The sequence below is a fragment of the Cherax quadricarinatus genome, chromosome 51, assembly GCF_038502225.1.
Source record: "Cherax quadricarinatus isolate ZL_2023a chromosome 51, ASM3850222v1, whole genome shotgun sequence".
NCBI lineage: Eukaryota > Metazoa > Arthropoda > Malacostraca > Decapoda > Parastacidae > Cherax > Cherax quadricarinatus.
Window position 1 is genome coordinate 8,474,200 of NC_091342.1, and position 26,568 is coordinate 8,500,767.

Here is a 26,568-nt window from a genome sequence, read left to right on the forward strand (position 1 = left end):
TCCTTGAAGGTGGTGCTGGGGGCATAGATCACATCCAAGGAATGTGATCTATGTCACCTGGTAGTGAACTTATCCTCCCTGGTGGTCCATGACCCCCACGGGTTGAGCGCTCCACCATAAGTAGTACTGATAGTGATGGTGTAGTAGTGCCATCTAGTAGCGGTAGACAGAGTTAGTCAGGTTATCAGTGATGGTGTTATAGTGAAGGTCAGGACAGTGACCAACCTCAAGGTTACTCAAGTTCAGTTGAACTTCAGTGGTCGTTTAGAAGAGATGAGTTGCTGCTCCTCCTGCCGCCCCGCCGGCTTTACCGCAAAAATAACGTAAGTATTGTCTGGTAACATATTTGTCAGCAGAGTTGAGATGAAGCTCCTGGTCCCCACCACCAGTTTGGTCACCAAATTATTAATATTTTAAGTCTTAGTTTTCTTTGCGGTCTAATGTCTTCAAGGGGGAGGGGTGACTGATCTTAATGGACGGGTTTTGATGCGAGGAACTGGAGCTACTCCCCTTCCTCTGATCAAAAAATAACTCTCACAATAGACGTTACATAACTCAAAATTATGTATCCAGTTCTGGGCTATTTTTTTTCTATTATTGAAAAATAACTTAGTGAAGGTTTCTTGATCCAAGGAACTTGCGCCTTGTGATCCAGATATAGGCTTTCGTGTAATCAAATTGTTAGTCATCAGGTTAATGTGAAAGAAATATTTATTAAAGAAAGAGATAGCTTTACTTTCTATGTTAAACATTAATGTTTATATCAGGCAGTAATGTTACTAGTTTATATTACATGGTAATGTTTGTGTGTAATGTTCATGGTTATAATGTGAATGTTTTGTTGCAGGTGTGGTAACTGAGGACTGCTGTCTGCTGCAACAGTCATCAACACTGCAACATTGACCAGTCTGAGGAGTGCTGTGTGTGCTGCAGCAGTCATCAACACCGCAACATTGACCAGTCTGAGGGGTGGAGACAACCCCACTAGTAAATGGTCTGACCCATAACATTTAGTGTTATATGGAGATGCGGCAGTTGGAGACGTCGTCAGAGATGGGCGGGGCCCACTTGTAAGGTATTTCCAGGTTATAAGTCCACTAAAGTTTGGTTATTGAAGCAGATAGTAACTATTAGGTGGGGAGAATATAGGAAAGATTGTAAGCAATTGATATCTACAGTAACTTAGTGGGAAGTATTAGTTTATCTCCCGACCAGAGATGAAATCTCTGGCCAGGAAATAATGAGGGATGTATTCTATAGGTTACCTTGAATGAGGTGGAAATAAAAATTGGAGAAATTGGTTGTAAAGCTTAGAACTGAAGACTGGTTAGATTTTAGGAAGTTTTAGTTAGCGTAATATCTAAATTATGCAGTCTATATCCATCCTGCAAGATTGTAGGAAGCAGAAATGAAATGTGTAAGCTGAAGAACAGAGATTAGATTCCGGGCACAAGTGGGCATGTTCCCTTATATTCATTGGCACTGGTCACATAAAGGAGGAACATTGCAGCAGGCTTACTGCCCCTGAGCAGGCCTACTGGCAAGGGTCGCATCTTGGAGTATAAATACCCTAATAAAAATGTCAGATGTTATCCTGACTTGATTGGGTAATTCTGTGTTAATCTACCGGGTTAATAATTATACCGAGATAGTTGAGTGTGGTGAGGGTAATGGTCGAGGTCTTGATGCCGGGTGTAAGGAGAGTCTATTAAATCAGGCATATCCATTAAGACAAGAAAGGAGCACTGAAGTAGACCTATTGGCCCATGTTAGGCAAGTCCAACTCCACCACTCATTTGTCTAACCTATTTTCAAAACTACACAGCCAGAATTTTAGCTTCACATGACGGGATAAATTTTCCTCAGGCAGAGTACATTATAGCCGGAAAAATCAATAACAGTTCCTTAGAAATGTGGAATTAACCACATCTTCCTATTTTTCAGTAGTGTTGTAGAGGACCTGGCTAAGTAATTTTATGCTTTGAAGTCCCAAAAAATATTTTCAGTAGTATATCCTTGTGGGTTTAGCGCTTACGACTCCAGAGTCTGTATTAGAGCGTCTTGGGGGGGGGGGCATTTTTTTTTTTAAATTGGATTATACAGTATATATTTAGACTTTGTAGACCCCCTTGATCTTGCCTAGATCCCCATTGATCTTACCTAAACCCTTCTTGATCTTACCTAAACCCTTCTTGATCTTACCTAGACCCCATTGATCTTACCTAGGCCCCATTGATCTTACCTAGGCCCCTATGAACTTACCTAGGCCCCTTTGATCTTACCTAGGCCCCTTTGATCTTACCTAGGCCCCCCTTGGCCTTACCTAGACCCCCCTTGGCCTTACCTAGACCCCCCTTGGCCTTACCTAGACCCCCCTTGATCTTACCTAGACCCCCCTTGATCTTACCTAGACCCCCCTTGATCTTACCTAGACCCCCCTTGATCTTACCTAGACCCCCCTTGATCTTACCTAGACCCCCCTTGATCTTACCTAGACCCCCCTTGATCTTACCTAGACCGCCCTTGATCTTACCTAGACCCCCCTTGATCTTACCTAGACCCCCCTTGATCTTACCTAGACCCCCCTTGATCTTTCCTAGACCCCCCTTGATCTTACCTAGACCCCCCTTGATCTTACCTAGACCTCCCTTGATCTTACCTAGACCCCCCTTGATCTTACCTAGACCCCCCTTGATCTTACCTAGACCCCCCTTGATCTTTCCTAGACCCCCCTTGATCTTACCTAGACCCCCCTTGATCTTACCTTTACCTCCCTTGATCTTACCTTTACCTCCCTTCATCCCCCCCTTTGCGCAGCCATTGCTCTGCAAATTAGTAAGGCCTATACCTGGAGTACGCTGCATAGTTGTGGTGTATATATATAACTAAATAATTGTAGACCTACAGTCAAAATAACTTATAGAATTAACACCACCTAAGTAGGATAGGTAAGGTATAGAACTGGAGAATCTGCTATATGCATTATGAATGCATATAGCAGGGGAGAGTAATCTCCCCCGAAGGCATAGATTACGTAGAACTGTAGGCCTTGGAACCCACCAACGACCTTCAGTAGCTGTCTGCAGTCTGTTATTGCACACGGTTTCCGTCGGGATGTTGGTGGGTTCCGGGCTTTGGGTAGTGGTTGTGGTGGGTGTTCTACGTTTTTTATGCCTTTGGCCAAACTGTGCAAAGTTAAATATTGATTCATTGAGTTTACACAATTTCATCATTTGGGAAAATTTAAGCGACGATCAGGTTACTATGATTATTAGGGTTCAGAACTGCAGTTGGTTTGCAACTTCAGTACTTAAGTCTAACGCTTCTGGCAGCAGACGCTGATGAAAATAATGAAAATCTCTGTGATCTGAAGTGAAGTGTTAGTCGTAGAAAGGATTTACTAATATCTGATGCTGATGTGTATAGTTAGGGGGGGGGATGATTTAGATGAAAAATAGAGGTAGTGTGTTTGTGGGGGCTGGAGTGTAGTGGTCCTCAAGTTGTTCCTAGGATGCCAGGCAAGGAAGATTATGGATTCAGGCTAGCATAGTAGCGTGTTAATAAACTGGTATACGGCAGGACTCCAGCTGGTTAGATAACCGACAGTGTTGGTTGTTAGCCTAGTGTGCTATGAGGGACGTGGAAGTGTAGGGGAAATACAATGTTATCTTAGTGATCATAACTACCTTCATGTTAAATCTTGATACCTTCACTGGTATAAAAACACCCCTTGAAGGGCATCTTAATACAAGCAGTTGCAAGTACCCTCCCCCATCCTTGGATCAAACCCGATTGCCTAACATTCACCAAGCTGTGGCTGGGTGAATGTGCTCGTATGTAAACTAGTTTGAAAAAAAGGGGGGAGGGGGAGGAGAAGAACGGTGAACTCGGGGGACAGGTCGATGCTGAATTGTATTTGCATTACTCTCCTGAATCAACTATCAAGTTTTTTTTTTTTTTCCCCAGTTGGACGTCTATGTTACGGAGTTTACCCTCCAACTTGTCTAATTGCCGCAGAATCCTCCTGACAAGTCTCCAGTGTTGACAGCTGTCAAGACATGATCATAATAGCTTGTGTTAGACTTATGCATGCGGAAGTGCTTGCAGTGAAGATGCTAAGGTCATGAAATTTGAAAATGTATCATACCTCAAACTACTACTAATGGAAGTATTGAGGCTGTCCCCCTCATTACTACTATTGTTAGTAGGGTTGAGGTAGGTATAATTTTTTTTTTTTCCCCGAGCTTAGAGCTCCCGAATTGTGTGAATGTTGTCGTCCTGCTGACAAATACAGCAGTTGAGGCTTCTCTCTCATTTACTTTTTCTATTTCTTTTGTGTTCCTTGAACATTGTTTTGATAAAGAAAATTTAGTTCTATTTAATTTATTTCATTTTAATTAAGTTCATATAATTTTTTAGGTTGAATATTCCCGTGTTGTGGGCAGCTGCTGTGTGGTGAAGACCGTGTTGTGGGCGGCTGCTGTGCGGTGAAGACCGTGTTGTGGGCAGCTGCTGTGCGGTGAAGACCGTGTTGTGGGCAGCTGCTGTGCGGTGAAGACCGTGTTGTGGGCGGCTGCTGTGCGGTGAAGACAGTGTTGTGGGCGGCTGCTGTGCGGTGAAGACCGTGTTGTGGGCGGCTGCTGTGTGGTGAAGACCGTGTTGTGGGCGGCTGCTGTGTGGTGAAGACCGTGTTGTGGGCGGCTGCTGTGTGGTGAAGGCCGTGTTGTGGGCAGCTGCTGTGCGGTGAAGACCGTGTTGTGGGCAGCTGCTGTGCGGTGAAGACCGTGTTGTGGGCAGCTGCTGTGCGGTGAAGACCGTGTTGTGGGCAGCTGCTGTGCGGTGAAGACCGTGTTGTGGGCAGCTGCTGTGCGGTGAAGACCGTGTTGTGGGCAGCTGCTGTGCGGTGAAGACCGTGTTGTGGGCGGCTGCTGTGCGGTGAAGACCGTGTTGTGGGCGGCTGCTGTGCGGTGAAGACCGTGTTGTGGGCGGCTGCTGTGCGGTGAAGACAGTGTTGTGGGCGGCTGCTGTGCGGTGAAGACCGTGTTGTGGGCGGCTGCTGTGTGAAGACCGTGTTGTGGGCGGCTGCTGTGTGGTGAAGACCGTGTTGTGGGCGGCTGCTGTGCGGTGAAGGCCGTGTTGTGGGCGGCTGCAAGTCTTCAGAGATGTCATCAGCAGCACCACCACCAAAACAATGTCTACAAAGATAAAAGTACGAACCTTATTAGATTATTCATTAACTGCAGTAAGCAACGCTTTGAAGTCTCATTATGTATTTAGAATGCTTCCTTCAATGCTTCCTTCAACATTTTGTAGAAAGAAAAATTGCTAAAATATTTTCAAAGCTGATCTATCAAAAATTTCGATGAAATTGTAGTTACCAGAGGTTGATGGAACTGGAGGAGCTGGAGGTGTTGATGGTGTGATGGATGACAAAGGAGTGACTAGTGGCGCCACTATTCTTGACCTCTTTGGCTAAATGGCGCCATTGACCTGGAGGAGGGGGAGGGGTGATGACGTCAGTGGTTGTTTGTGGGGAGGGGGAAGGTCGTTAGGGGAATGGTCGGGGGTAGGGTGATGGGTAGGGGGGATGGTTGTCACTTAGTAATTACCAAGGATCTAACACAGTCTTGTTACTGTGTGTTAACTTGGATCAAACCTTGATATTGGAAACGCCCTGGACACAAGCCCAAAGACTCATATGCCACGTATTCGTAATTCTAATGAACAATGTCCATGAACTCGTGTTAAAAACCGTCTCCTTAATGTTGGACTGACGTATTTGACATCTGTTGTGGGGTTTACTGCTTAGTTTTGGTCAGGACCGGAGTTAGACCTGGGGGGCCCGGGGCACTCTAGGTTTGGGGGGCCCTCAACATGGAAATTAAATTGAATCACAAATAAGAAATGAATTAAAATTAATTACAAACAGCAGTTTTCGAAAAAAAAAAATGTTGGGTTTTGAGGAAGACGTCTGATTTTATTTTTTCTCAATTTTTTTTACTTTAAGAATAACTATAATTTTCAGTTTGTAATATATTCTATCTACACTGTATAATAATTACCGATGTGTATTTATTTATATCTTTGGTGTCACACTTTCGGTATATATGACTGCAGTTGACCAAGAGAACACCTGGTTTTCTGTGACAGGGAACCACATGACTGGGTCTGAATCACATGGTGGCGCTTCACTGTCCATGTGTTCAGATGTATCCATAGAATGTGATTCACCTTTACTATCTTTGGTATTTTTTTTTCTGCAGATGTACTTGGGAATGCTGGCGGGTCCTCAGAAGAAACATCATCTGGTAGTGGTACTGGTTCTTCATTAGTAGCTTCTGTGTTTTCCATTACGGAAGCAGAGAAAAATTCTGTGAGGCGTTATGTCTTTGCCAAGACAGCGGCATTTCTTTTGCTTGATTCTTTGGAAATCTTTCTTTTCTGAGCTCCTGATAACTGAATTTTCTGTGGCATACTGAGTCTTCTGAAAAAACACCTCTTCAAGGGGGGCTCCTTGATGCAGCGAAGAGGCTCTTGGTCTAAGGAATTAAACCCTTTCGTCTCCTTCCTCACACCTAAGTACTCCCCAATCCTCCCTTCCCTATCCCCCTTTTTTTTTCTTCTTTCTTCCCCCTCCCAACCCTACCCTTTCCCAATCCTGTTTGTAGACTCTTGTGTCCTTCCCTCTGGCATTACAGTTTCTAGGTAGGGGAAGTGTGCTGCGGTTCATCCCACTCTGTAGGGTCCCTCGGGAGTGGTGTAGTTTGCCATGGAATCTGAATTGTCTGGAGGCACCCTGCTCCCTTCCCGGATTTCCAAGAAGTGGGAGGGGTGTCCTGTAGATGATGGGTTTATCTCCAGAGGCTGCCTGTCGTTCCTGGGAGGTGACAGCTAAAGGAGGTATGCATTGTGGCGGGTTTCCGACCGCCCCTTTTTGTTCACTGAGGTGGCTCGGTAGATGTGAGGTTGCTATCCCGTAGTGCTGGTTTACTGGCGTAAGGGTAAGGTATGGCATGGGTTCCATGCTGCATCTGCTAATGGGCTCGAGACGCTGTCGGATGAAGAGAGGAACTTACGGCCCTTCCATGCCTTCTAGTGACTGTCCCTCCGCTGTCCCTCTTTTTTCATTTCTTTCTTTTTTCTTTCCTTTCTTTAAAATAATGAGAAAGAAGCACCACTAATATGGAGTCTTCGTTCTGTAATAACCCTCCTCCCACATCCTCTTCTGACCTGGCTTCATTATTGGACCATTCCCTAGACTCTACTCATACCCCTGTACCTTCTGCTGGTGGCGTTTCGTCACCTGCTCCAGGTGCTGAGGCGCCACCCGTTTCTGTTAATGCCTCCGTGTCTTTCCTCGATGTCTACCCAAAAACGACTTACGCGAAACCCACTTCCTTTGCACACCATGTTTACAAGTGCGCACCATCTGACATCTCCAACAGATTATCTTTCTGATCATAGTATTGGTAAAGCTCTTTTACGACACGTTGGCCAAAATATATCCTTTCACACTATTCAAAGTACGTGCATCGTTACAGTTCAGAATTCAGAACAAGCTCTTGATCTTTCCCATATGACTTCCATAGATAACATTCCAGTCACAGTTCATTAGCATGCTATTCTCAATTCTTGTAGTGGTACGGTGGTTTTGCCATGTACCATTATACAGTGATTTTTCTGTCTTGCGGCGATATTTTAGAGCAATTAGCCCTTCAAGACCTTCCTATTCTCAAAGTGGATACATACGTCCTGCCCGCTGGTGGGCGGAGGCGCTTTCCCAGTAACATCACCCGCTTAATCTTCGACTGCTGTGAACTCCCGTCCTCTGTTTAAATTGTAGGTCCTTGCCTAGAGGTCCGTAAAGTAGTCCCTACTCCCCAACAATATCGTAATTGCTGGAGATTTGGACACCCTGTTAAATACTGCAGATTTGCGGCAGAGTGCCCAGTGCTGCAGATCATGCCGATACATCTTGCAGTCTTTCCCCCCCTCTTGTCTCAATTGCAATGAATTGCATTCTTCTTTTTCACGCCGTTGTCAAGTCTGTCGTAATGAACGAGAAATCCGTTATCTTAAGGAGAGTGAAGGCCTTACGCTATGACTGTCTCCTCTTCGCCTTCAGGGAAATCTTCCTCGGGTTCCTTATTCTCGAGTGGCTCCGAGACCTCCAGCCTTGACGGTCCTCCCGCCTACCAGCTCCTCCAGTGTAGTGTCTTCTGGGGTCATCCCCATCTCTAATGCATTTGTTGTTTTACCCTCTGAAACCCCAATTTCCTTACCTATTCCCACCTCTACTACTCGCCCACTAGTTTCTCAGTCTACAAGGCCTTGCATGCCTTCATCATCGCGCCTATCACCTGCGAAGTTAAACCTGTCTCATAAGCCCAAGTCTCTCTGCAATCCTCCAGTTTACCTGGAGTTTACCTGGAGAGAGTTCCGGGGGTCAACGCCCCTGCAGCCCGGTCTGTGACCAGGCCTCCAGTGCTTACAATTCCCCAACAGTTTTCCTTTTCAGCCTCAGGGGGGATGAACCACCACCACCACGGTGGTGGTTCATCCCCCCTCCCCCCTCCCTCGTGTAGTCCCCTCTTCTGCCGCCCCCACCCCCGGTCTTCCTCAGTTACCTCCCAACCTCCTCCTCCTGTTCCACCGCAGGACTACTCTACCCCACATGCGCATCTCTCCAGGTTCATACTCCCCTCCCCTCTCAGACCTCTTTGGTTCCCTCCACAGTCTCCCCAATCTCTACTTGTTCTACCTCCCCTTTCTCTGAAGTCATGGTATCGGCATCTTCGTTATCCCCTGAGACACTTGACGCTATCTCCAACTGTATTGCGGAGACGAAACCCTTAACGGACACCACCACGCTCCTCCTCTTACCCCTTCTTTCTCACCACCCTCACAACAATCTTTTCCTTCACAGCATTTTAATTCCTCCTTGCTTACATGCTTACCGTTGCCCCCACACGTTGACTTCACTGACCCTAATAACCCATAGATTTTATCGCTTTTTATTGTTGGCATACCTGTCTTTGTAAATAATGTCTTATTTACAGTTCAATATTCGTGGCCTCGGGTAATCAGGGAGAGCTCCAAGTGTTGCTCTCCCAGTTTTCCCCAGTATGAATCGGGTTACAAGAACCCAAAATTCGTTCAGCTGTTATTCGTCCCATTTCGGGCTATGTGCTGTTACATTCTTCTGATCCTTTTCCTGATGAATCATTTAATGAGAGCATGCTTGTGCGCATTGGTATACCGTATCCACAAGTTTCTGTTCGTTCTCTGCTGCATTATAGTACAGCACATTTATTTCCACAGATGGTACAGTTTGCTTTCTCTATCTTTCCCCTCCCATGAATTCTGTATTTCAGATATTGCATTTTTGATCTCTTCTTTACCACTGCCCATCTTAGGTGATTTTAACGTTCACCATCTTCTGTGGGGAGGGTCCCACTGTGACTCTCGTGGTGATCAGTTGGAGACTTCTCATTTCTCATCCTCTTCATGTTTTAAATACAGGTGCTCCTACCCATTTTGACTCTCACACTCAGTCTCTCTCTTGAATTGATCCGTCTACCTGTTCCTCGTCAATTGCACTTGATTGCACCTGGTCTGTTCTCCCGGATTTATACGACAGTGATCACTTTCCAATTCTTCTTTCTTCTACTACGTATTTCCGACCGCCTCGTAGCCCACGTTGGCAATTTGCACGAGCGAATTGAGACTTATACTCTTATACCACTTTTTGTGGGGACCCTCTTTCGTCCTCTATTGATGAGCTGGTGCACCAGTTTTTGACCTTAGTTTTGACTACGGCGTCACGTTCTATTCCTCAAACCTCAGGCAGGCATTCTCAGACATGTGTGCCTTGGTGGTCTCCTGTGTGTGCCTGTGCAGTGAGTTTTGGAACGTGCTGCGTGGGACCGTTATCGATATAATCGGACCTCAGATTGTCTTTTGGATTTTAAGCAGGCAAGGGCAGTTGCTCGCCGCATCATACACGACGCTAAACGCATTTGTCGGCATGACTACGTGTCTACCATTACCTCGTCTCCCCCTATGAGTGCGGTTTGGAAGGTGCGGAAATTGTGTGGCAAGTACACTCCGGACCCAGCTCCCGTTTTGCGGGTTGCTGGTGTTAGTGTTGCAGAGCTTCTTGAAGTTGCCACAGTTGTCAGTGTCTCCCAAGGGCTTCACCTTTGTTCCTTCTTTTCTTGTGTCTAAGTCTACCAAGGAGCAATTGCCCTTGGATTTCTCCTCTAATGGAATGGAGCCGTATAATATACCTTTAGCTCTCCTAGAGCTAGAGTCCATGCTTTCCACTTACCAGTCATCGGCAGCTGGACCTCATGATATTCATATCAATGTGCTAAAACATCTCCTCTTACAGTCCTTCTGCGTCTTTTCTATCTTATTTGGACGCGAGGGGTTCTCCCTCAACAATGGAAATCTGCCATTGTACTACCGTTTCGCAAACCAGGCGCCTCGGGGCTTGATACCTCTCACTATCGTCCCATTGCTCTGACCAGTGTAGTCTGCAAGGTGACGGAACGATTGATGAATAGACGTCTGATATGATATTTGGAGACTCTCAATAGTCTTTCTCCTCACCAACATGGCTTTCACAAGGGCTGCTCTACTTTGGGCCCCTTGCTCCACTTAGATACGTATGTGTGAAATGCCTTTGCTAACAAACACACCACTTGGAGGTGTAACATTTAAGCCCGAGTCCACTCTTTAGGCCCCCTCGGTAATCTGCCAACTTTCCTTACTGCTTCCTTATCTGACGGACATTTTCGTGTCCGGGTTCCCGCCTCGCTTTCCTCAGACTTTGTTCAGGCCGAGGGAGTCCCACGAGGTTGTGTCCTTAGCATATTTGGTCGTCATTTTATGTGGATGACTTCACTATAGCTTACGCAGGCGCTGACTGTCGCCTGGTAGCGGCCTCCTTTCAGGGTGCGATTGACCGAGTTTCCCATTGGGCCATTTCTCATGGCTTTAAATTTTTTAGTGCGAAAACCCATTTCATTACCTTCACTAGACGTCCTCTTGTCCCAGATATTTAATTGTATTTACATGACTCACGCATTCTAGAATGTGATATGGTCAAGTTTCTTGGCCTTCTCTTCTATCGCCTGTTGACATGGAAACCTCACATTTCCTGTGTGAAGGCAACTTGCCAGGGTCAGCTGAATCTCCTTAAAATTCTTGTGCATCGTTCATGGGGAGCAAATCGCCGAAATCTCCTCCGTTTGCATTCCACCTTAGTCTTGTCCCACCTGGAATATGGAGACCAAGTCTATTCAGCAGTTTCTTCCACTCTAAGTTAGATCCCCTTCATCATCAGGGTCTACGTTTATGCCTTGGTGCCTTTCGTTCATCCCCTTGTTTGTGTATGTGTGTGTGTGTGTGTACTCACCTCACCTAGTTGAGGTTGCGGGGGTCGAGTCCGAGCTCCTGGCCCCGCCTCTTCACTGATCGCTGATTGTGTGTGTGTGTGTGTGTGTGTGTGTGTGTGTGTGTGTGTGTGTGTGTGTGTGTGTGTGTGTGTGTGTGTGTGTGTGTGTGTGTATGAATTTGTATGTGTGTGTGTGTGTGTGTGAGAGAGAGACTCAGCAATCAACATTTGCACCAATAACTCACTACAGTTGTGACCGGGTGTGGAAGTGTGAATTGCTCATTACTCTAAAATTTGTTCATGATTGCAGCCATGTATAAACGTAAGTAACCATTCTTACAGTATTCATTACCTTTGTAACTTGTGAGTTCATTACCTTGTACCTAGTTCAGCCATCAAAACTTTGGAGCCCGGTCCCTGGACCCATTGTGTACCTCTGTAATCTGTAAATACCTTTGTAACTTGTCATGATTGTGACTAGACCTACCTGGAGTTCATTACCTTTGTAAATTGTGAGTTCATTACCTTTGTAAATTGTGAATTCATTACCTCTGTAACTTGCTCAGCTATCAAAACTTTGAGGCCCAGTCCCTGGACCCATTATGTACCTCTGTAATCTTTTGACTACCGCCCACAGGATGGGTATGGGGTGCATAATAAACATATTAAACTTAAACTAACCCTGTTGAAAGCCACTGTGCTGAGGCGAACGTTCCTTAACTGATCGTCGTGATGCTCATTTCCCCAAAATGCCCCGACATGATAGCCACTATCTTTGTACTCAGCAAATCAAAATTATAATTACACATTGTAACCTTTATAAAGAAATAAACTTTATCTTCGTTACTTTGTCAGCTCTCATGACCTTCGTGTTCCGTCTATGTACAGGTTAGTCTCAGACATTAGTAAAAGCCCATTATTTGTTTGGCGCCCCTGCTTACTCCGACCGTTTTCCCTTCGTTTTCACTCATTCCGGTCCTCTTCCTCTTCCCTTCCCGCTTGGGAGGTTCCGAAAGTTCATGTCTGTTCTCCCCTACTGCCAGGTGCCAAAGCTCTTACCTACGACTGCTTCTCGCTCTCTTTCTTGATCACTTACGGTCGCATGCTCATACCGTTGGGTTATCCTAGGCGCTCTCCACATATGCTGCTATGTATGATAATTCTATGTGACTGTATTTGTGTATACCTGAATAAACTTACTTGCTGTTTATACAGATGGTTCTAAATCTTCTGATGGTGCTGGGTTTGCGTCGGTGTTCCCTGAGGATGTTGTCCAAGGTCATTCGTTAGACTCGGATAGTATTTTTACTGCCAAGTTGTATGCCATCCTCATAGCACTTCTCGGTATTGCATATATGTCTCCTTCGATGTTTTTAATCATTTCAGATTCCCTCAGTGTTTACAAGCTATTAAACAATTTGATTCTCCTCATCCATTAGTCCTTTGTATCCAACTAGGGTTACACCGTGTGGCTAGCAAAAATAGACTTCATTTTCTGTTGGGTCCTTGGACACGCTGATGTGCAGGGCAATGAGCAAGCTGATGCTGCTGCGCGATCAGCGGTGCATGATCTTCGGTTTCCTATAGGGGGTATTCCGTTTTGAGATTATTTTCCGCTAATCTCTGCCCGTCTTCGCAGCCGTTGGCAAGAACGTCCAATGTTTCTACCCTCGCTGGAAACGAACCCGGTCAATCAGTGTGAAGCGAGAGCTTTTGCCACCAGGCCACCCCGTGAAAAATATTAATGTTACAATAGTCTCGGCACTATAAGTAAAAGAGAATGTCACGTCTCTTCTGTTAACAGAAAATGAAGATGGTAAAGAGCTAACTATTGTATTTTTGTTCACTGATTTGATTAAGTAAATTAATTAACTAAAGAAGAAGAATGTAAATGTCTGCGTGAAGTAGGCAACGTAGAGACTACAGTGAGTTATTGGGGACTGACTTGCTTATTTCCATTGTCGTTCTTTAATCTTGTCCCCCAGGATGCGACGCACAACAATCGACTAACACCCAGGTACCCACTTACTGCTAGGTGAAAAGGGGCAGCAGGTGTAAGGAAACATGTCCAACGTTTCCACACATGCCTTTTTCCCTTCCTCCCTCCTTTGTCTCATATTGTGTGTGTGTGTGTGTGTGTGTGTGTGTGTGTGTGTGTGTGTGTGTGTGTGTGTGTGTGTGTGTGTGTGAGAGAGAGAGAGAGAGAGAGAGAGAAATCTTACAATACCTGGAGAGGGGTGTCGGGGGTCATCGCCCCCGCGGCCCGGTCTGAGACCAGACCTCGTGGTGGATCAGGGTCTGATCAGCCAGGCTTTTACTGCTGGCAGCACGTAAACCGACGTAGGAACCACAGCCCGGCTGATCAGGTACCTGTCCAGAGCTTTCTTGACAGCCAGGGGCCTATTGGTAATCCCCCTTATGTATGTTGAGAGGCAGCTGAACAGTCTTGGACCACTGACACTACTGTTTCAAAGGCCTTAATAATTATAAATATTAAAGTATGTTATGTTTTCGTGTACAGATGACTTACGACCTTAATGATACATGTCAGGAAGTGGAACAGTCAGGAGAGTGATGTAGTAGAGGCAGGATCCATACACAGCTTTAAGAAGAGGTATGATAAAGCTCATGGAGCAGGGAGAGAGTGGATCTAGTAGCGACCAGTGAAGAGGCGGGGCCAGGAGCTATGACTCGACCCCTGCAACTACAAGTAGGTGAGTACGTGTTGTCCATAGACTTCAAGACAAGAACCGCAATGGAAATAAATAACTTTGTCTGATCTTTCTGGGGCTATCCTAGATAATATATACATATGTTACTTATGTATGATTATCTATGTATTGATGTTTCCTTACACCTGTACTAGCAGCAAATGTACCTAAATAAACTAACAGTCCTCGATGACACACTGACTTTCTTGGGTTATCCTGGGTGGCTAACCCCCCGGGGTTAAAAATCCGAACGAAATCTTATCTTATCTTATCTTAACTTCAGCAAAATGTCTACTTATGAGTATACCATAGTTTACCTTAACTACCTTCATTTTCTTTTATAACAGCTCTTCCATTCTCTTTCTCATATAGCGCAGGGACTATTATAATATTTTTATACATATATAATGCACGGATACGTAGATTTATTGGAATTGTGTCACAGAGGTTAGCCACTTAGGATAATCCAATAGTCAGTGTGTCATTGGGAACTGTCTGGCTTATTTCCTTTGTGGTCCTTTAATCTTGTCTCCCAGGATGCGACCCACACCAGTTGATTAACACCCAGGTACTTACTGCTAGATTATCAGGGACAGCAGGAATAAGGGAGCATACCTAAAATTTCAGCTGTGCCTGGGAGCTGTTTCCGGTTCTTCGGTGTGTGAGCCGAGGACGCTGCCAACTTAGCCATGAGATAATATAAATAATATCATGGTGTCCCGTAGCTGGATTGCTAGTGCACTCAGCTCACACATTGAGGTCCGGGGGTCGATCTCCGGTACGGGTGGAAACATTAGGACGCGTTTCCAGAAGACACCTGCTGTCCCTGTTCACCCATTGTTATTGTTCCAGATCATGGAGCTGAACTCTTCTCCAGGCTGAGGAACTGACCACCACAAATAATTTTTCTCCGAGGTTGATAGACTGATTACATCATCTTTATTTCATTTCTGCTGCTGCCTATGCATTTGACTGAAGAAGCCTACTATGTAGGCGAAACGTTTCATCAATAAAGATACCCAACTGTTGCACACGTCTCAATCTTCAACTTGATTCTGTTTCCCTCTCAGTGTCAAGGGGAGAGAAACAGACCCAACAATGGCTCCAGTGACGGTGAGAAAATCAAGAGTCCAGGTGAGCAAAATTTTTGATGAAAACAACACAATTGAGGCGGCCAGAATAATTACCAGCGAAGACAGTCGCCCCCCTCCCCCTCCCCCCTCCCCCCTCCCCCCTCCCGGGGGTTGCTGACATTACTCAAGCACTGAGAGGAAATCACCCTGCCAGGAACAACAGGAACGCCAGCCTTTCGACTACCACTGTTTCCACCGTACAACAACTGTTGATACAAGAATCCGAAGCATACGGAACATTTATGTTGTTCCTGTCTGGCTCTACTGGGGGAACTACACTGGAATAAGACCCCAGCATTTAAAAGATGGTTAATCCAGTCGTCGGGAAATTGCAGTCTCTCCCGTCGGAGATCACAAGGTTCGTCAATGTCTCCCTGGATGGTATAATTTCTGACGAAATTAAATCGTGCTTCTTTAGTGCATTCATTCGTGCCCTAAAAAAAGAAATCTGGAAGAATTAGGCCCATTGCCGGGAGCAACACTTTTCTCTGCTTCGTTTCCGGAGGCGGCCATGATGCTTCAACCAAACCAGCTTGGCTTTGCGGTCTCTCAGAGCAACGAAGCAGCGGTTCATGCGGCAAGGGCATAAATCAATAACCTTCTTTAATATAATGCCCCTCAAGGAAGGTTCCTTGATGTTGGTGAGGGGCTCTTGATTTAGGGAATTGGATCTGTGCTCCAGTTCCCCGAATTAAGCCTGAATGCCTTCCACATCCCCCCCCCCAGGCGCTGTATAATCCTCCGGGTTTAGCGCTTCCCCATGATTATAATAATAATAATTTAATATAATGCGGTGTTAAACTAGACTTCAAGAATGCATTTAATCTACTGATAAGAGAAGTGGTTTTAATATCGTCTGCTACACTTCCCTCGCCTGATGCCAGTATATGAGCACCAACCTTCCTGCCTATACTTCAGATTCTCCAAAACTACGGTGCTTTTCAACTCCAAGGCTGAGGGACTGAGTGTCTCGTCTTTTTTGAATAGTTCTACAGTCTTCTCATGTCCTTGAATTTGTATTAATAAAGCCACTGACTGGCGAAGCGTCTACAAATAAAGCTATCCAGATGTTGCACATGCGTCTAATTCTTCATCAGTATCTGTTAATGATAAATTAGACACGTGCAACATTTGGGTATCTTTAACGAGGAAACGTTTCGCCACACAGTGGCTTCATCAGTCCATACAAAGGAGAATGGTGAAGAACAGGAGTTTGAGGTAATCAGTCCCTCAGCCTTGAGTCAATGTGATCAATCCATCAATCTTGAAAAGAATACAGTATATGTACGAAGAAGTGACTTATATACTGTAGCAGGACCTATTTCCACATTGGTCAAATGTGACACCACCTACGACTGCTGCACCTCTCCTGTCTACAATATATAAGCTGCTACTTCGTACATATGCTGTATTCTTTTCAAGATTGATGGACTGATCACAACTCAAGGCTGAGGGATTGATTACCTCAAACTACTCCTGTTCTTCACCATTCTCCTTTGTATGGACTGATGAAGCCACTGTGTGGCGAAACGTTTCCTCATTAAAGATACCCAAATGTTGTACATGTGTCTAATTTATCAACTTGTCGGTTCTCTGAACCATTCATCTACAATATCTGTTAATACCAGCGCTGTATAGCCCTTGTGGCTTAGCGCTTCTTTTTGATTATAATAATAATAATAATGTTAATACCAGCTGGACAGAGCAAGAAGTCTGTTTTTCTCTTTGGAGAACATGAAATCTCACCATCAGAAAGCATTCAGCTAAGGGATTCTCTCGCCCCATTTTTCTACTGCAACACAATTAGATAACTCATTATTAGAGTTATCTGCGAGATAAACACCAGGTTACTGGATGATGACACATTGGCAGGTACAAAGGTGTCCCCTTTTAGCAGACCTTAATCAGATGGTGGCACGGGGACTTGTTTTCGGTCCATACCAATGCGAAATCATCTTAGCTAAGCAACAAGAAATCGATACAATGAGGCCCTTACTACCAGGTAAGTTATCCATTGCCCCCACTGACAGCATCGTTCCCTAGCGCCTCTTAGAACTATTACCCTTGGCGCAATTCTCGAGAACAAACTTGATGATTTGAGAAGAATGAATCAACGGAGAGGCTGTCTACACTCCCATGATGCACCGTACCTTCTCGCAAAGGGCTTTGACTTCAGCTCCTGGCCCATGCTTTTTAACTTGCTGCTAGCCGAATACCTTCCCTCCTAGCCTCGTGGGCCCTGTCTCAACTACTCACAAAACCATGCCTGCAGCCTGACTCCATTACTCCTTCGTTCAGACCATTCATCTTCCGCCTCACTGAAGAAATACTTTCTGATTCAGCCACAAAGTGTGCACAAGAAATCGGCGTGGGAAAACTCCAGCTGTTGCTCGTTTCACTTGCTTTATACACAGTTCCCGACAACACGTGGGTTGAGCTTCCATCGTTGAACCCTCTCTCCCCATCTTTCCACCTCACAGCTCTCCACAGACCATTTCTTTGGAATGCAGAGGGAGTTTTTGAGCATGGAAGCAGGTGGGAGCAAAGCTGAATCATGGGAGATTTCTAAGGAGGGAAGGGAAATATAAGATGCTGGGTGAATGTAAGGGAAAGGGGAAAAAATGATGTAGGGTGAACGTAAAGGGGAGGGGGAAATAAGATGCAGGGGTGAACGTAAAGGGGAGGGGGGGAAATAAGATGCAGGGTGAATGTAAAGGGGAAACTAGGCTGCAGGGTAAACGTAAAGGGGAAGTAATTTAAAGGAAGACATTAGAGCGCAACAACGAAGAGGTGAGAGTCGCAATAACTGGCACAACAATCAAATAAATTAGCCTTACTAATATCCCTGATTATTCTATGAGCGGGAGTCTCGTGAGGGTCGTGGACGCTCACTGGCCTCCCACATGTAAACTTGTGCTTTTCTTTGCATAGTATACAACGTGGGATTTACATGTTATATAATACTGTTAAGTACAGAGAAAGCCACTTACATGCCTGAGTTTTTCGGGCATCTTCAGTCTCGTCCTCATACCGTAGCTGTGTATACTTATGGCTGTAAGTCCCTGGATGGTGTCGGATACGCATTTGTTTTCCAGGTTGGGCCAGTGTTTACACAAGATAGTTATGTGCAATTATGATGATTAAGAGACATGTACAACAGTTGGGTATCTTTACTGTTGAAACGTTTCACCTACACAGTAGACTACTTCAGTCAAATACAGAGGCAGCAGGTGTAGTAGTGAAATAAAGATATATAATCAGTCCATCAAGGTGGTCAGTCCCTCAGTTGAGGGACTGATTACATTATCTTCATTTCACTACTACACCTGCCGCCTCTGTATTTGACTGAAGAAGTCTACTGTGTAGGCGAAACGTTTCAACAACAAAGATATTCAGTTGTTGCACATGTTTCTTAGTCTTCAACTTGTCGGTATTTTATACCATTTTTAACACGTGCAGTTATACGCATCGACACCGTGTCCACCTCGACTGCTAAAGTGCATGACAAACTAGCTAGAAATTGGATTCTCCTCGTCCCATCGACCTTCCTTTAGCCCTTTGGTTATGTCGTATTTCTGCTGGGTCCCTGGACACGCTTACGTTTGAGGCGGTAAACAAGCAGACTCAGCCACTCGGTCAGCTATTCATGTCTTCCCAGTTTCAGTGATCCCTCAACGACTCCAACCATCGTTGGCAACAATGAGAGTCAGAGTTAGAACACGAATTGTTCAGTATCAGACTGAGAACAGGACTCTGGTCATCTTCCTACTGCTGCTGGGTTTGAGAGACCGCACTCTCACAGTGAAGAATCTGACACACGCGACTCACACACGGTTAACACATGGAGAAATGACCAGTACGACTCTGTGGAGACTGCCGAGTCACACTGTCAACTCACCATATCTTAAGAGACTACCCTGTTATCCACTGGCCACACAGGACTCACTTCCCGCATCTACACCACAAAGTCACTCTAACTGACATTCTCACCGAAAGTCCCACCACTGACGCAGACTTTTAAGCAGAAACGACCTATTCCACCAACTATGATTTCAGTTTAACTCTTTCACTAACCCCCGCATCACCCCTAACCCCCTCCCCCTCCCATGCCCATACCCTTTGCCCTCCCCTCCCACTCACTACTACCCTCGTACATGGGTCATACATGATTATATTATTTACTTTTAAACCAAAATTTGGGATGAGGAATAATCTGCGAAAAATACATTTAAACCCTTTGTTCGACTTTTAAGAGGTCGTTACTGTGTGTTAATGGGCGATTACTTCACTGTGGCACAGAGATTACGTGGAAAAAATCTTGTTTTCTGGGCAATCAAAAAGATTTAAGATACGAAGAAGAGACATAGACGGAAGGGGAAAATAAAAAAAAGTATACTTCATGCAAGAGATAATTGAATAAAACACACACACACACACACACACACACACACACACACGTGGTAGAGGCAGGAACCATACATAGTTTTAAGGCGAGGTATGATAGAGCTCATGGGGCAGGGAGAGAGAGGACCTAGTAGCAATCAGCGAAGAGGCGGGGCCAGGAGCTGTGAATCGACCCCTGCAACCACAAATAGGTGACTACAAATAGGTGAGTACACACACGCACGCACGCACGCGTTAGGTAGGCTGTGTAGGGGATCTCAATTCCATCAGATTCACAAGATGGGGTTTAGTGGAGCGAGACAGTGTTTTGATGTCGCCTTAGTTGTTGTGAGGTCAGTGAGAGGAGGAGGAAGAGGAGAGGGAAGAGGACTAGGAGGAGGACCAACACACACTGACCGACCCCCTCATCGTTTCTCGCCAAACTGAACAACTAGATGGGATACTCCACAATAACATCAAAGCAAAGCCTGCTCAGGCATAGATCAGAGAGAGAGAGAGAGAGGGAGAGAGAAAGAGAGAGAGAGAGTAATAGTGCATCAGGTCAGCTCTGAGAGGATTTATGCAAAGCAATATCTCCCACTAATAGCTTCTCAACGCTCCGGGCCCCTCAAGGAAGGTTCCTTGATGTTGGTGAGGGGCTCTTGATTTAGGGAATTGGATCTGTGCTCCAGTTCCCCGAATTAAGCCTGAATGCCTTCCACATCCCCCCCCCCAGGCGCTGTATAATCCTCCGGGTTTAGCGCTTCCCCCTTGATTATAATAATAATAATCAACGCTCCGGGGACAGAACTCAAGCGTTCCTCTGAATCACCCTCTCGGGCATTCACTGCTGCGAGATCCTTCTCTCACCAGCATACAGTCGCTTGATCACTGCCGTAAGAGCAGTGACCACTGCCATGAGATCCTTCTCTCACCAACATACAGTCGCTTGATCACTGCCGTAAGAGCAGTGACCACTGCGGTGAGATCCTTCTCTCACCAGCATACAGTCGCTTGATCACTGCCGTAAGAGCAGTGACCACTGCTGCGAGATCCTTCTCTCACCAGCATACAGTCGCTTGATCACTGCCGTAAGAGCAGTGACCACTGCCATGAGATCCTTCTCTCACCAACATACAGTCGCTTGATCACTGCCGTAAGAGCAGTGACCACTGCGGTGAGATCCTTCTCTCACCAACATACAGTCGCAGGATCACTGCCGTAAGAGCAGTGACCACTGCCGTGAGATCCTTCTCTCACCAACATACAGTCGCTTGATCACTGCCGTAAGAGCAGTGACCACTGCCGTGAGATCCTTCTCTCACCAACATACAGTCGCTTGATCACTGCCGTAAGAGCAGTGACCACTGCTGCGAGATCCTTCTCTCACCAGCATACAGTCGCTTGATCACTGCCGTAAGAGCAGTGACCACTGCGGTGAGATCCTTCTCTCACCAACATACAGTCGCAAGATCACTGCCGTAAGAGCAGTGACCACTGCCGTGAGATCCTTCTCTCACCAACAAATGGACGCAGGATCACTGCAATCACGAGGAATCCTGTTCGATACCCGGTACACGCAGCACAATTATAGGTCCCCCGGTTCAGTCCCCAGTACTCCCACTACAATTACAAGTTTCCCAGTTCAGTCCCCAGTACTCCCAGTACCATTATTTGTTTTACCTTCATGTAGAAAGCGGTAAACTCGCAGGGATCATGCAGCAAAGCCAGAACAGCTCCAGTTCCTTGGATAAAGAGCCATGACCTCCCTAGAAGGACTTTCACAATATGGTGAATCCTATTTCAGGAGTGATCCATGGAAGTGTATTTAACCTCTTCGTCACTGTATAAAATCCGATTACCTAGCGTCTCTCCCCCTTACGGGTTTAGCGCAAGGTTTGTAAATAAGTAGAATAAAGATGCGGCTTTGGTGGAGGCATACGCAGTTTCGTTAGTAGGTACGATCATACGCAGCTTCAGGAGTAGATACGACAGGTCATCACAGCACCAATAACCTAGGTCGAGCATCCTTGTAGACGCAGGAGGGGGGAAGGGGGAACCAGGAGCTGAGACTCAACCCAGGTGGGTTAGTACACCCCTCCCAACTCTCACACACACACACACACACACACACACACACACACACACACACACACACACACAGCACACACAGCACACACACACAGCACACACACACAGCACACACACACAGCACACACACACAGCACACACACACAGCACACACACACAGCACACACACACAGCACACACACACAGCACACACAGCACACATACAATAGGCCTAGTGTCTAGTCGACATGTGCCTAGGACAAAATGGTAACTAACAGCAACTGCAGGAAGTGTTACCCCACTGAGTGTGTGTCAGTGTGAGAAGCAGTGTGTTGCTGACACTGCCTTTTGCATGACCTCGGCCAGCCAGCCACCTCCCAGGTGCCTGGTTACTGCCACCTGCCTCTCAAGGAAGGTTCCTTGATGTTGGTGAGGGGCTCTTGATTTAGGGAATTTGATCTGTGCTCCAGTTTCCCGAATTAAGCCTGAATGCCTTTCACATCCCCCCCCCCAGGCGCTGTATAATCCTCTGGGTTTAGCGCTCCCCCCTTGAATATAATAATAATAATACTGCCACCTGGTACCTGCCGGCTCTCACAGTGCCACCTGGCACCTGCAGGCACTCACACAACACCTGGGGTGGGTAGTCACCTTCCCACAACACCTGGGGTGGGTAGTCACCTTCCCACAACACCTGGGGTGGGTAGTCACCTTCCCACAACACCTGGGGTGGGTAGTCACCTTCCCACAACACCTGGGGTGTGTGGTCACCTTCACACAACACCTGGGGTGTGTGGTCACCTTCACACAACACCTGGGGTGTGTGGTCACCTTCCTACAACACCTGGAGTGTGTGGTCACCTTCACACAACACCTGGGGTGTGTGGTCACCTTCACACAACACCTGGGGTGTGTGGTCACCTTCACACAACACCTGGGGTGTGTGGTCACCTTCACACAACACCTGGGGTGTGTGGTCACCTTCACACAACACCTGGGGTGTGTGGTCACCTTCACACAACACCTGGGGTGTGTGGTCACCTTCACACAACACCTGGGGTGTGTGGTCACCTTCACACAACACCTGGGGGGTGTGGTCACCTTCACACAACACCTGGGGGGTGTGGTCACCTTCACACAACACCTGGGGTGTGTGGTCACCTTCACACAACACCTGGGGTGTGTGGTCACCTTCACACAACACCTGGGGTGTGTGGTCACCTTCACACAACACCTGGGGTGTGTGGTCACCTTCACACAACACCTGGGGTGTGTGGTCACCTTCACACAACACCTGGGGTGTGTGGTCACCTTCACACAACACCTGGGGTGTGTGGTCACCTTCACACAACACCTGGGGTGTGTGGTCACCTTCACACAACACCTGGGGTGTGTGGTCACCTTCACACAACACCTGGGGTGTGTGGTCACCTTCACACAACACCTGGGGTGTGTGGTCACCTTCACACAACACCTGGGGTGTGTGGTCACCTTCACACAACACCTGGGGTGTGTGGTCACCTTCACACAACACCTGGGGTGTGTGGTCACCTTCACACAACACCTGGGGTGTGTGGTCACCTTCACACAACACCTGGGGTGTGTGGTCACCTTCACACAACACCTGGGGTGTGTGGTCACCTTCACACAACACCTGGGGTGTGTGGTCACCTTCACACAACACCTGGGGTGTGTGGTCACCTTCACACAACACCTGGGGTGTGTGGTCACCTTCACACAACACCTGGGGTGTGTGGTCACCTTCACACAACACCTGGAGTGTGTGGTCACCTTCACACAACACCTGGAGTGTGTGGTCACCTTCACACAACACCTGGGGTGTGTGGTCACCTTCACACAACACCTGGAGTGTGTGGTCACCTTCACACAACACCTGGAGTGTGTGGTCACCTTCACACAACACCTGGGGTGTGTGGTCACCTTCACACAACACCTGGAGTGTGTGGTCACCTTCACACAACACCTGGGGTGTGTGGTCACCTTCACACAACACCTGGGGTGTGTGGTCACCTTCACACAACATCTGGGGTGTGTGGTCACCTTCACACAACACCTGGGGTGTGTGGTCACCTTCACACAACACCTGGAGTGTGTGGTCACCTTCACACAACACCTGGAGTGTGTGGTCACCTTCACACAACACCTGGGGTGTGTGGTCACCTTCACACAACACCTGGGGTGTGGTCACCTTCACACAACACCTGGGGTGTGGTCACCTTCACACAACACCTGGAGTGTGTGGTCACCTTCACACAACACCTGGGGTGTGGTCACCTTCACACAACACCTGGAGTGTGTGGTCACCTTCACACAACACCTGGGGTGTGTGGTCACCTTCACACAACACCTGGGGTGTGTGGTCACCTTCACACAACACCTGGGGTGTGTGGTCACCTTCACACAACACCTGGGGTGTGTGGTCACCTTCACACAACACCTGGGGTGTGTGGTCACCTTCACACAACACCTGGGGTGTGTGGTCACCTTCACACAACACCTGGGGTGTGTGGTCACCTTCACACAACACCTGGGGTGTGTGGTCACCTTCACACAACACCTGGGGTGTGTGGTCACCTTCACACAACACCTGGGGTGTGTGGTCACCTTCACACAACACCTGGGGTGTGTGGTCACCTTCACACAACACCTGGAGTGTGTGGTCACCTTCACACAACACCTGGAGTGTGTGGTCACCTTCACACAACACCTGGGGTGTGTGGTCATCTTCACACAACACCTGGGGTGTGGTCACCTTCACACAACACCTGGGGTGTGGTCACCTTCACACAACACCTGGAGTACCTAGTCACCTTCAGGACGCCAACAACAAGATTTTGCAGAGGTAGTGAGATTCTCATCTGAAGGATCATCTATGGGGAAGACGTTGCCTCTCTCTCTCTCTCTCTCTCTCTCTCTCTCTCTCTCTCTCTCAGCAAATGCAATATAGAGATTGAAATGGTGAAGGAACATCCTGAGGGAGGGAGGGAGAGAGCGAGGGTTGCAGTTACGAGAGTTGCTCAGTGTGGCTCCGTATCGCAGTAGGAGCAGACCTTGTCTCTCCCTCTCTCACTCTCTTTCTCTCACTCCCTCCCTCTCCCTCTTTCACTCCGAGTAACAGCTGGTCCACCGGCCGCAGATGGTTTTTTTGGAAAGTATTCGTGAGGAACCATTACAGCTGGTGCATCAGTGTGTTTGTCGAATCGTCTGTGGAACACGGTTTTCTTAGCAGGTGCTGGACGCAACACTAGACGCGAACTTCGCAAAGTTCTTCGTGTGTTATGGATAATTAATCGTGCGCCTTAGCCAGTTGTATGTTTGCAAAAAAAAAAAAAAAAGACTTGTGAGCGGTAGAAAGTCTCGAAAAATTAATAATTGTGACAGGCTGCAAGTTTAATGCGCTTGTAATAGTTCTTGGAAATAAGTGCGTTTGTGAGTGAAAAAGGGCAACCGCACGCACAAGCCCACTTACACCTAGTGCCCCCCTCTTCACTTATTAGTAAATAGGTACCTGGGAATCAGTCGGCTATTGTGGGTCGCTTCCTGTGGAAGAGGACCTAAGGGACGCAGAGTAAACAAGCCTGGGATGTTTATCTTCTCTGAGTTATCCTGGATTATTAATCCTCTGGAATTAATAATACGAAGAAAATCTCTCATGCTGCCGAGTTCGTCTCTTCACGACGACATAACTCGGCTTCACACAGAGCAAGACCTCGCTCATCTTGCAGGGTTGCTGGAATTACAAATGCTTCCCGGGGCCCACCATAATACGGTCCCAAGTAGGAAAGACGTGCCAGAATCTCCAGGAGCGTGGAATAGCACGAAATTTCAGTGACCCACCATAACACGACCCTACATAACACGGTCCTCCATAAGACGACCCTCTATAAGACAACCTTCCATAAAAAGACCCTCCATAATACGACCCTTTACACCGAGAACTCCTATGGGACCTCAGAGGGCCTGGAATTGTACAACATTCCAGTGACCCATCACAACACTACCCTTCATACTGGAGATCAACCTCCTGGAACCTCCAGAGGCTTGACATCGGAAAATCTTCCAGGAAATCACTGCAACACGACCCTTCACACTGGAGAGATCAACCTCCTGGAACCTCCAGGGGCTTGGGATCGGAAGAGCTTCCAGGAAACCACTGCAACACGACCCTTCACACCAGAGCTCAACCTCCTGAAGCCTCCAGAGGGCTAACATCGGAAGAGCTTCCAGGAAATCACCGCAACGCGACAAGAGGCCAACTTACCGAGACAGCAAACTGCTCGATGCAGTGATGCAATAACTGGTGGTTTCCCCGCTTGTCAGTTTGTTGCCCCAGTCACCACACTAGTGTATAGCCGGAGAAGACACCTACAATACGTAATGCGTGACAGGCAAAGTCCTTGAGGGACATGAAGACACAAAGCAGTAATGTGTCGTGTCTTGGAAGAGAAATATCGTAAATATTACCACTTTCGTGTCTAAGGATAATTGGTGAGACCTTTCTGCTCTCGGTTGTGTACTGGAACCATCTATGACAGCAATAATTTTGTTACCTCCCTCGGGTCAGCGTGGCACTCCCAGTCAACCGTGACCTCTGACCTGCAGGAGTCGCCTGGGATTTCCAAAATGACTTTGGGTGACCTTATTCCTTTATCAGGAGTCGCCATGTGGAAGGTGGTTATCATCAGCGTCTTGACGGCTGTGTCTAACTGCTTGGAGATAAAGAGAAGTAAGTGAGGCTCAATTTCTCTTTCTCTCTCTCTCTCTCTCTCTCTCTCTCTCTCTCTCTCCTGCTGTCCATCCTATATTATTATTATTATTATTATTATTATTATTATTATTATTATTATTA

General features: G+C 46.8%; 2 protein-coding genes across 5 annotated transcripts in view; one reads left to right on the forward strand and one right to left on the reverse strand.

Moving 5' to 3' along the window:
- Positions 1–4,383: 4,383 nt before the first annotated feature.
- LOC138854155 (uncharacterized) lies at positions 4,384–5,470 on the reverse strand. The gene is made up of 2 exons (XM_070095621.1): positions 5,379–5,470; positions 4,384–5,195 (listed from the first exon to the last, which is right to left on the reverse strand). Exon 2 carries the CDS (start codon positions 5,167–5,169, stop codon positions 4,384–4,386), a length of 786 nt encoding a protein of 261 aa, XP_069951722.1. The 5' UTR covers positions 5,170–5,195; positions 5,379–5,470.
- The window catches only part of LOC138854181 (nephrin-like), a 110,197-nt gene continuing 88,727 nt past the window's right edge, over positions 5,099–26,568 (forward strand). For 3 of the 4 annotated variants that reach the window (XM_070095806.1, XM_070095803.1, XM_070095804.1), the window contains exon 1: positions 24,754–26,445. In XM_070095806.1, coding sequence (XP_069951907.1) covers positions 26,343–26,445 — 103 coding nt within the window. In that variant the 5' untranslated portion in view covers positions 24,754–26,342. Of the gene's footprint in view, positions 5,210–24,753; positions 26,446–26,568 lie in introns of those variants that run through there. The other variant, XM_070095805.1, reaches the window with a different exon arrangement.